The 11,525-nt window shown below is 40.6% G+C and overlaps 1 protein-coding gene across 1 annotated transcript in view; it reads left to right on the plus strand.

The window, feature by feature from the left end:
* LCP2 (lymphocyte cytosolic protein 2) overlaps positions 1-10,761 on the plus strand; it is a 44,414-nt gene extending 33,653 nt beyond the window's left edge. Inside the window, exons 15-21 of the mRNA XM_002922880.4 lie at positions 57-69; positions 728-857; positions 2,256-2,305; positions 5,601-5,695; positions 6,298-6,375; positions 8,089-8,244; positions 10,018-10,761. Coding sequence (XP_002922926.1) covers positions 57-69; positions 728-857; positions 2,256-2,305; positions 5,601-5,695; positions 6,298-6,375; positions 8,089-8,244; positions 10,018-10,140 — 645 coding nt within the window. The 3' untranslated portion in view covers positions 10,141-10,761. The remainder of the gene's footprint in view (positions 1-56; positions 70-727; positions 858-2,255; positions 2,306-5,600; positions 5,696-6,297; positions 6,376-8,088; positions 8,245-10,017) is intronic.
* The last annotated feature ends 764 nt before the right edge of the window (positions 10,762-11,525 follow it).

Below are 11,525 nucleotides of genomic sequence, written 5' to 3' on the forward strand. Positions count from 1 at the left end.
AGGAATTGTGTTTTGATCATAGGCTAATACCTTTTTTTTTTCCTTCCCCTTTCCAGGATGAAGATGATGGTATGCTCAGAAAAAAAGTTTTCTTACAACTTATAACTCACTCTTTCATTTTTTCGCTCGGGCATTCACATGGAATTATTTAGTACAGACCCCATAGAATCAATTATAATTGTTAAATTAGTATTAAGTAGATATATATCAGTTCGTATACTGTATTGTTTATCTGGGTTACCAAAGAGAATTGTTATGTTCATAAGTAATGGTGTAAATGACTTAATAGTACAGCAAAATTAAAAATTGCATATATGGTTTGATAGAAAAATTTCTAATATTTATGCCTTCTAATACAGGAAAGGTTCACTAACTGTAGATAAATGAGACAGCATAAAATTTGGCTTACATAAAACAAAACTTGTGAATCATTTCTGAAATTCATATGGTTTCCAACTGACAATTTTCTGCCAAGATAGCATTTCAAAAATGAAAAAAATAAAATAAATGTACATTATAGAGAATGATACAGAATGGCAGCATTTTAATGCACACCAAGATGGCAAATCATCTAGAAAAACCTTGGGGGTGGGGTTCCATCCTACCACTTCATAACCACATTTGATCTTTTGACTAGCTGTTTCTAACTTACTGGGGAGGAGTTCTGGAAGGTTCCTGAGACGCTTGGATCCTGACAATCTGTTTTATTTTTCCTTTACCCCCACAGTGCATCAAAGACCTTTGCCTCAGCCCACAATGCCCTCCATGAGCTCCAATACTTTCCCTTCCAGATCCACCAAGCCATCGCCCAAGCACACCCTCCCTACACCTCATATGCCTGGAGCATTCTCTGAAAGGTCTGTGGTAATGTCATTCAGTGCTAACTTAACATCACACCCAGGTCCATTGATAAGAACTAACATTAGGTGGTTTGGGGAAGAAAGAGACGAGCCAGTGGTAGTCAGGTCGGAATATTTTGGGTCTTCAGAGACAAAATCAAGCTGAGCATAAACCACCAATGTGTTAATCCGCTGCTGTTCTTGGAGTCTCTGTGCTTGGGGTTGGAGGGGTACAGAACTGACTGCCCCATAGTCACCTGGACAGAATGGACTCTTGGGCAGTAATGGGGAATGCTTTCACTTTGTGAATTAAAACAAACACTCAAGAAACCCAATGAATTTAAGTACTCAGAGTTCATCCAGATCTTGGATGAGCAGACCTAGCAGCTGCTACACGTTCAACGTGTAGACCCTAGTCGGCCCGGTTTCTTAACAGCAACAGTGTTTCTCGGGGCCCACAGTGAGGCTGTCTGGAGGCAGAGGCAGGAACAGGAGAAAGACACAGGTCATTTCTCCCTAAATAAGCCCAGGAGCTGCCCCCTGGTGTCCTTAGAGCTCCCAGGCCTTTGAGTTCATTCTCTACTATGCAAGGGTAGAGGCCCAGGCCCCACCTTCAATATGGGAGAAAACCACCTGCATGGCCTTGCTAGCCCTGCTAGACATCCAGGAGTCTCAGTTTTTTTTCATTGTCCCTGAGTGCCTCTTGCTTTGATTTTCTTCTGTTTCTTCTCACTCTTCTAGCTGTTTTTCTTCTGCCATTTTCTCCTTCTACTCCATCCCTCATTGGGCCCCAACCCTGTCCTTCTTTCGTGCTGAGGACCACTCAGCGCCATTGATGAGCAGAGCGGACTGACACGGTTGGGCTAGTGGGTGGGGAAATGGCTTCTCAGCACGGAGCAGGCAGCATTTCGGGGCCCCCACCAGTGCCTCCTCCCACCCCTATCCCTGAAGATACTGTTTCTGTCCACTGCAGGGCCGCCTGGCCCTCTCTGGGTTTTTCATCCAGCCACCCCCCTCCCCTCGTGGACCATCAGGCCCCAGGATTCACTGTTCCCAAACAACATGCCCATTCATATACGTTCCTAACCAAACGAGATGTCTTCTCCCCAGAGGACGTCTGCCATTCTCTAAACCCAAAGGCCTTAAACTGCAGCCAGCTCTTAAAAATAAGCCTCAAATGCCTTTTATAGGTTGTTGTTTCGGCTTTCAGAGTCTGTTAGCATTTGGGGTAGTCCACCTTGGGGCAGGGGTGAGATGTGCCCCATCAGCCCCTCCTCTTACTCAGCTGCCATGGCTTCAGGGAGGGTTGGTACTTGCAAAAGCAGCAGCATTTTCAGTGGGTTTCCCTAACCCAGCTCTGCCATCAGCCTCTTCAGCCCAACCCCCCATAAATCTGTTCTCTTTCTGTCTCCGCAGTAACAGTGGTTTCCCACAGAGTGCCTCCCTGCCGCCATACTTCTCTCAAGGTTTGTACTCTGGTCTCTAGTGACCTAATCCCTGCCCTCTAGGCAACATGCCTCCATGATGGGATTCCTAACCATCCCAAAGCCTGTTGGCAAAAGTTTGGTCATTCCCTAAAGGCCAGAAGATATGTTTTCTCATTCAATATTCAATTCCGTTTCTGCTGTGCCAGGGCTGTTGGAATGCTAGGATGCTACTACATGAGACACACACACACGCACACACGCACACACACACACACACACACACACACACACACACGGCCTCAGAAAGGTGGCCTTGGCCTTAATCTTCACACAGAGAGCTTTTCCTCCCTGCTGTTTTTATATGGTGCTCGGGATGATGGCTTGGCGTTCTCTGTAGCTTTAGGTTTCTATAATGACTCTATCCTTGAATTGAGAGTGGAGGAACATGTTTAAAATACAAATTAAGAGAACCCAACCCCCCAAGGTTCTGATTCAGGAAGTCGGGATGAGGACCTGCGTTTTTAACACCTTCTCTCGGTGTCCATGATAAGTATTTGCTGAGAGTGCTCTCAAACTTTAATATGAATACAGATCACCTGGAAATTGTGTTGAAATTCTAATTCAGTGGGTCTGGGTGGGATGTGAGAGTCTGCATTGCTAGTAAGTTTTTATGTGATGCTGATACAGCTGGTCCATGGACCACTTTGAGTAGCAGCAAAGGCCTACCAGGTAGGACTAGAATGTGTTTATTTTTTAGCCTTAGACACTTGCAAGTGATTGGCACATGGTAGGCACTTTTAAAATGTTTGTTGAATGACTGAGTGTCGAATGACTGTGGAAAGTTACCCAATTCTAGTAAATAGATTTTTCTCATGCCAGGAAACTGGCCTAGTGTTGCCAGATTTTCTGATTTTTTTCCCAAGAAAAACCAGAAATATGGCTTTTAATATGAAATTACCTGATTTTTATTTTATTTTTTTAAAGATTTTATTTATTTATTTGAGAGAGAAAGAGAGAGAGAGAGAGAATACAAGCAACGGGAGCAGCAGCCGGAGAGGGAGAACAGGGAGCCTGCTGCGGGGCTCTGATTCCAGGACCCTGGGATCATGACCTGAACTGAAGGTAGACACTTAACCGACTGAGCCACCCAAGAGCCCCCAAATTACCTGATTTTTAAAGGTTGGCTTTAAAATTTTTTAATTGCTGTGAGGAACAAAACACTTTTTTTTTTTTTTTGGGTCATGGTACACAGGCACGACCACCAGTGTGTGTCATAAACAGAAGAGTATGTTAGTGCTTGAATTATGGCTCAAGAGTCAATATATATATATATATATTTTTTGAGCACATCCATTACATTTAGTTGAATACATTATCCCATAAACGTGTGAGACACCAACGAAATCCATTATGTTGTCAATGTTGCATAAGCATTTGAGGGTATAGTGAATACTACGTGGTTTCCACAGTTGCCCCCACACTCCTTGATCTTCCACAGTGTCCACAACTCACTGCGTGCTGTGGACCCACATTGTGTTACTTGCCTGGCTTCTGCAGGCATCGAAGCTCCAGACGCTTCATTTGTATCAGTGTTTCCCAAAGTAAGTTCCACACACCCCCAGTTTTATGGGTTGTTGGTGGGGATTATTAATGTAAATAGTTGGTTAATTTTGGGGGGAATGCTTACCTTAATCAAAATTGATCCTTTTTCCCCTAAGACTGCCAGGACACATGGTCCTCAGTCTTCTCCTTTGGCTGCTCCCCTGTTAGGAAGATAAAGGATGTTCTGTAAATTGTCCACAAAACTCACCCCAGCTCCCTTGAGGATCTCAATAGTGAGGGTGATGTGTGGTTGCAATAAAAAGTAGTATATTGTGTATTGCGAACATGACTTCCTGGTGCTGGCCTGCACATGCAGAAGCAGAAAAGTAATTCCTCGACTCTAAAGGAGCCGGGCAATATAGGCCTTGTTTATATCCGTTAACTATTTAGTTAGGTTTCTTTCATTCAATACACAGTATAAAGTGCCTGCCATGTTGGACTGCAAAGGTAGGGATAGGGAACATCTGTCTAGGCCTTGGGAGCCTTAAGAAGGGCAGTCTGTTCTGCTTAATTAGAAGTAGGGAACACCATGGTGCAGAATTCTGCTAGCCTGGCTCAGGGGACCTCAGCCCTTCCCAGGTAATTCTGCTGCCTCATTGGCCTGGGCCTGCAGTTTGCCTCTTGTGGGGTATTGTTGATGGAGGAACAACCCTGCTGGGGAACCACCTGGAGCGCTTGTTAAACGCAGAATAATGTTTGGGAATCACAGGTTCAGGTCCTAAACCTGCCACTAAGAGCATATGATTTGTTCAGGCTCTCTGAGCCTTTGTTTCCTCACCCTTGAAAGAAGATAATACACGTCTTGCAGTGTTGCTGTGGGGATTAAAGGAAGGGTAGAGGGGTGCCTCACTTAAGGCCTGGGCAGAGGAGTGCTGAATAGATATGTGTTGAACCATGAATGAATGACACATGAATAATTCAGAGGACATTCAGCTCACAGAATTCTTCAGTTCTTAACAGCCATTCTGGCATATAGAAAACAACCTCTGCGATTACAAATCAACACAATCAAACCTTTGCTGAGATTAGGAAACACATTCTCAGAAGGTTTCAGGGAAGCGTGAACAAGACAAAAGGGTGTTAGGGAAGGTGAGACACAAATGCTGGGTAATTTACAGCTACCTCACGGACTTCCCGATTGACCAGGTAGTTGGCAGGGTCTTCTGTGAGAGCTGAACACTCCTACCTCTTTAGAGAATGCAGTTAGGAGCAGTAGGTAGCAAACTCTGGTTCTAGAAGCTAACAATATTCTCAAGGTAATTTCACCTTGTCTCGGGTAACTTACATTTCTTAATGTGTAAACACAGGAGGACCTAATTCTCTTTTTTACCGCACCGTCACTGTATCAGTGGTTGGGAATCCATTCTGGGTGTGCGGGAGCCTAGGAAAAATCGGTCTCTTGAATATTCTTTTTGATGATCACATTAAAACTACCGTGAGTTTTTCATTAATGGCCTAGTTATTTTATATTATGTGACATGCACTGTTAAGAAATCACTCAAATTTGTGGAACTGTCCTTGAAATTTCATTGACATGGCTATGGAATGATGTCTGAACAGTCAACAGCCCTTGCGGTTTTGAATAGGTGAAAATTATTTTTGAAGCTATGGCTTCTTAAAATATCAATTGCTGGGAACAATTGCAAGGGCCGTTTTAGGGGGGGAAATGTGTGATGACAGAAATGAAAAATAGCTACAGCAAGTTAACTTTCAAAATGCTATACTCTTGAAGGCCTTAGCAGCAGACCACCTCCCAGAGCTGAAGGAAGAAACTTCTCCTTGCCAGTTCCAAACAAACCTCGATCGCTGTCTCCTGGGGAAGAAGAGGTAATTAAGCATATGTTTTTATTTTCTTTTTTTCCCAGCAAATAAGCAGAATCTCCCATTTGATACTCTTTTGTATCTTTATTATTATTTTAAATTACCCTTAATTTTTTAAAAATTAAAGGGGAGGATCCAGATGAAAAATATGTTCTTTTTCCTTGGTGTTTTTTCAGACTTTTCCAATAACAAATGTGTGTTTTGTATTTAACAACGAGAAAAATAATTCTAGTTTTCATCTGTTTTCTAGCTTATGACCTTGAATAAGTCACTTAACTGCTCATTAACCCAGATTTTTCATTAAGCATATTACACTCAACTGAGGAAATTATTACATCTATATCTTTCCTGATTAAAGTTTCCATTATGTATGGAATGCTTATTCACAACTACCTTTGCAACCAGTGTCAAGATAAAAAGCAGTTCATGCAAAATATCTTCTATTTAGCCCCACCGAAGTGATTCTATATTCAAATTAAGAAAACAAATGTTTCAACGCTCATGGAATTGAGGTGGTGATTTATGAAAATGATTACTTGGAGGCTTTTCTTTTCACTTACATATGTAACTGCAAAATTTATTCAGTTTTTAAAAATTTACATTTTCAGAATTCATTAAGTGAAGAGTGGTACGTTTCTTATATTACCCGACCAGAGGCAGAAGCTGCTCTTAGAAAGATAAACCAGGTACTGTACTGAAGTTTATTTTTAAGTGGTTATAAATATTAATGGAAGGAGAAAAGGGGAACTGGCTTTTATTGAGGACCAATTACGGGCTAGGAATTCTGCTAGGTGATATTCATGCTTTTATACCAACGGGACCCATTAATGACAGCTTTACACCTACCAGCATCCATAGCAATGATTCCTAGAATCTGGGAAAAATCTAAATTAAGGTAGTCATCTGCCTGGCAGAATCTGAGGAGATTTTATTAACGAAAAAGGTCTGTCTTGTCATAAGAAGCATACCTTATCAAAAGGAGACTCTTTCCCCCAAACTTCTAACACCTTACTGGTTCCATCTTCATTTTTAATATACAGTTGCCATCCACACGGATGTGAAGGGATCCATATGCAGAGAGGCAGCAGCAACTTTTTGCCCTTTCCCCTAGAAATTTCTAGTTTAGCCAGATCTCCTATGGTCTGGTGCTGAACTTTAACCTTAAATCTATATATTAGAGAAAGAAAAGCAAAGATCCTTCATCTCTCACATCTTGAGTTTACAAGACTAGTTCTCAATCTTAGCTGCACATTTAAATCACCTCGGGAGCTTAAAAAATTCTGATTCCCGGGTTTCACCTAGAGAGATTCTGATTTTAGTTAGTTAGGTGTTCTCTGTGGGTTCTGGGAGTCTTCAAAACTCTAAATTCTAAACTGTTGGCTGTGAACCACTGGTCCACAGGTATATTCGTTGAATAGAAGAGGTTCCGAATGAAATTTACTCAATTGAAATAAAAAGAACAAATGAAAGGCGTTTTTGCAGATTGATGGCTATTTAAAGCCATCATGATTCAATACACAAATGAGGGGGTAGTTTAAAGCCGCCTTATTAATTCATTCTACTTTAATATTAGATCTTTACAGTATTAATATTATGTAGCAATATTTTATGGAATGACATTTTAAAGTACAGGACAAATCACAAAACTACTTTAATAAATTAAAAACAGTGATAAGAACACAAGATGGTCCACATTTGTTTATGGTCAGGTGTTTAATGATGAACACAGGGAAATCACGAGGTTTTAAAATGGGTGAATTTCATAGCATTTGCGTGTTTTCTGACTTTGGTTATAGAAAGAAAGGGTTAGGGAATTAGCTCCCAGGAGTAGGAAGGCAGATCTTTAGTTAAACCAATAAAGTCCTTATTTTGTCTGGCCCTTTATCCACTCAACCACTTAGTATTTGTTTTATTAGTGAAAAAAGGGATTTCTTTTTCATCAGGAGGCTTCAAAGAGGTCTTTTTGAAATGTGGAAATTTCTTTGATACAATCTTTGCTGCCTCTTGACAACCAAGAAGTCCATGGTACATGGGACTGTAACCGTTCAGGGAACTAAATGTTCATTGACTTGTCAACTGGTTAAGTTTCCAGATCTCTAGAGGCTTGTCTACTGCTCTTACAGGCAATAGAAGTATAACATTTACTGGGGCGCCTGGGTGGATGAGTCTGTTAAGTGTCTGACTCTTGATTTCGGCTCAGGACATGATCTTAGGGCCTGGAATTAAGCCCTGTGTTGGCCTCCCCTCTCAGCAGGAAGTTTGCTTGGGTATTCTCTCTGCCTTTTCCTCTGCCCCTCTCCCCACTCATGTCCTCGTGCTCTCTCTAAAATAAATAGGTTAAAAAAAAAAGAAGTATGGACATTTACTGCTCACGTAGTAACAGGAATTTATTCTTTTAGGATGGCACTTTTCTGGTTAGAGACAGCTCTAAAAAAACAGCAACTAATCCATACGTCCTCATGGTGTTGTACAAAGATAAAGTTTACAACATCCAGATCCGTTATCAAGAGGAAAGCCAAGTTTACTTGTTGGGAACGGGACTCCGAGGGAAAGAGGTAAGGATTCCAGTTGCAAAATTCCCTCAAATCCTCTATTCATGCCTTTCCACATACCTGCCAATATGGAAGCTTGCTGTAACATTCTTTGGGGGTCCATACTATATGGCAACATTAGAGTTAAATCACATTAGTGAAGTCTTTCCTTTGCTGAAAGGAAATAAAACAAAATAACAGTAGCTATCTGTGCCATAGAGTCTTTCTTGTATCTTTTATTCCAAATAATCTAAAATCACATGTATAACTTTTAAAATTAAAAAATTAACATTTAAATTAAAAAACATATAGTTAGATGGTGTCAAAGGGAAGTCTCTCCTATCATTCACCTCTGTAGCATAATATTAATGTAAGATTGCAGTGTACTTATAAGGCTGTATTTTAAAATTGACATCTGGAAAAGGGTAGAAAAACAGAATTCTTGCTGCGGTGATTCTTTAAATACTTGGGTCATTTCTCACTTAAAATTGAGGTTTGGCCAGTGAAGGTGGCCAAACTTGGCCAAAGAAATTTTCCTCTGTCTGGCCAATGTTTGCGCTAATTACTTTCTGGATGGTAAGCAAAAAAACCGCTTTCGCAAAGGAAACTAACAGCTAAACTTAAGCCTCAAACATGTTCTTTAAATTCAAAGTCCCAGGAGGAGGATCCGCTGAATCAAACATTTCCAGAATGAAAAACAGCTAACCCTTAATTTCCACTTCACTCCAAATATGTTTAAGCTATGATCATGTAAACAAATAGGAAAAAGCACATGTTTCTGGTCAAATGTTTCAATCACTGGTTCAGTGTGGCTAGAGCAGCATAGTTGCTATAGGGGCGGAGAGGTCTGCCTTCCAGAATTTCTGTTGGTCTGATGTGGAAAAATGTAAGTAGAAACCACACGTTGCAGCTGTCCAGGAAGGAGGCACCCAGCGGAGTAGTCTCGGAGGAAGTGCATAATGCTGTCTGGGGTAATGGTGTGATTCTGACCCACGTCTAGAGGGATGGCTAGGTTTTTTTCTGGTCTGGCCATCAGGGATAAGGCGGAGAAGGCAATGGGTGCACAGACGTGGCTACAGAGCCTTTGCGAGTGTGAGGTGGCAGTGTGGACACAGCTGAGAGATCATGAAGGAACCATTCATTCTGCAATGCCACAGTCATCAGCACCAGACACCGGGACACTGCTGTCTGACCTCCTGATTCCTTATACCTCCTCACACTTTAGTGACTAAGAGTGAAGTAGGGATACAGAACCCAAAATCAAAAACACAAACAGAGCAATCCTAAGGCAAAGGTATCATAATTAGACCTCTTATTTATGACCCCCATAAAGTTAATATATATATACATGAATATACATAAATATGAATACATATAGTCTTGTATCCATAATTTATTGGATGTTGAATTTTTTTTCAGAGTTCTATAGCAGAAATCAATAAAATATTAGCCAAGTATTACATATTTTTTCCCATCATCCTCATGGCTTGAAGAGGTAGGAAATTATGCAGATAAAAAAACTGAGGGTAGGGGCGCCTGGGTGGCACAGCGGTTAAGCGTCTGCCTTCAGCTCAGGGCGTGATCCCGGCGTTGTGGGATCGAGCCCCACGTCAGGCTCCTCTGCTATGAGCCTGCTTCTTCCTCTCCCTCTCCCCCCTGCTTGTGTTCCCTCTCTCGCTGGCTGTCTCTATCTCTGTCGAATAAACAAATAAAATCTTAAAAAAAAAAAAAAACTGAGGGTAAAATTCATGCTATTCATTCCCGTGTTGATTTATCTCCTTATTTTGAATTTTTCAGGACTTCTTGTCTGTGTCAGATATTATTGACTACTTCAGGAAAATGCCACTTCTACTCATTGATGGAAAAAACCGAGGCTCCAGATACCAGTGCACGTTAACGCACTCTGCAGGTTTTCCCTAGCAAGTCAGCCAAACACATGAACCTTCCTCCTGCCTCTGTTGCCAGCATGGGGAGATCAGTCAGCTGTGGCGAATGGACAAACACTTAGGACTGAATCAAACCCCTCGACACGAGCACAAGGTTTTGACCTTTCGCATAAAAAAAGTGTTTGAAGTGAAGACTGTCGAATATCTCATAATTTATTTATTCTTCTTCAGTTTTGTAAAGTGCATGAGTAATACAGTTCACACTTGAAGTCTAGTAGTTCACTGTAATAATTCATTTGAAAATAGGTATTTTGGAATACCCATTTCAAAATACAGTAGTTTACATAGCTACAGAAATAATTTGAGGCAAGTTTAAAAACACTGAAACAGTAATAGTTTTTGGTATCACATAAAACTGATTTTTTTTAATAGTCAAACCTTTGTTACTCAGAGGCAATCCTCAGTTTTATACATACAATCTGAAAATGTCTAAAATTTACTTTCTCGGCAGGAATAATTTAAGAGGCTTCAAACTATCTCATCCTTTCTTATTTGGTGTTCTTTGCTGGGGGGATTTTTGTGTACTTTTTTATGAAAAGATAAATGCATGATGGGATAACTTCCTAGGATTAAAATTAATTTGCCTTTTGCTTTACTTTTTGTGTTCCTAAAACTATTGACTTTGTTTAGTCCATACTATTATATTTTTGTTTTAAAGAAAACTTAAGCTACACATACCGAAGGTAATCATTTTAAATCTAGAGATGAGGCTTTGGTGTCAAATACATCTGGATATAAATTCATCATATCCCAACACCCACATCCCACCTCCTCTGTCTGCAACTCCCACAACTCCAAAAGCATTTTCAAGTGATGTGGATTTTACCAAAGTCTTCCAGCAAAGATGAAAGAGCAATGCATATACACAGAAAAATGTGATCAGACTTTCCTATTAGATGCCTTTCTTCTATCTCTTTTATCCCGTGACAACTCGACCATAAAGCCCTTCTCATCATCCTTCCTAAAAAGGCTTTAGATCCTTTGAAGCAACAGCTCTTTCCTTCAGCTTACATATCTCACCTAACAGATAGTAGGGGGTGTTCAGCACAACAAAAACCAGGCATTTGGTTGTTCTTCAAGTTTTCCCCTTCGGGGCCTTGGTTGTTATTATTCCACAACTTTTATTAGCAACAAAAGTTTCTGGCTTCTCTACTTAATCTACAAGTTTTCTGAGTGGCAAAAAAAATATCTTGCATCTTCATTTTCATAAGTTAATAGAACATCAGAAGAGAGCTTAGAAGTTACCTGGTTAAAACCGATCATTTGTTAAGATAACAAGTATGTGGAAACTTTTAACCAATGATGATGATAATGTTTCAACAAGCTTTAGCCTTATAAACTGGGAGTTCTCAATTTAGG

Source organism: Ailuropoda melanoleuca, chromosome 3 (assembly GCF_002007445.2).
Source record: "Ailuropoda melanoleuca isolate Jingjing chromosome 3, ASM200744v2, whole genome shotgun sequence".
NCBI classification, from domain to species: Eukaryota; Metazoa; Chordata; class Mammalia; order Carnivora; family Ursidae; genus Ailuropoda; species Ailuropoda melanoleuca.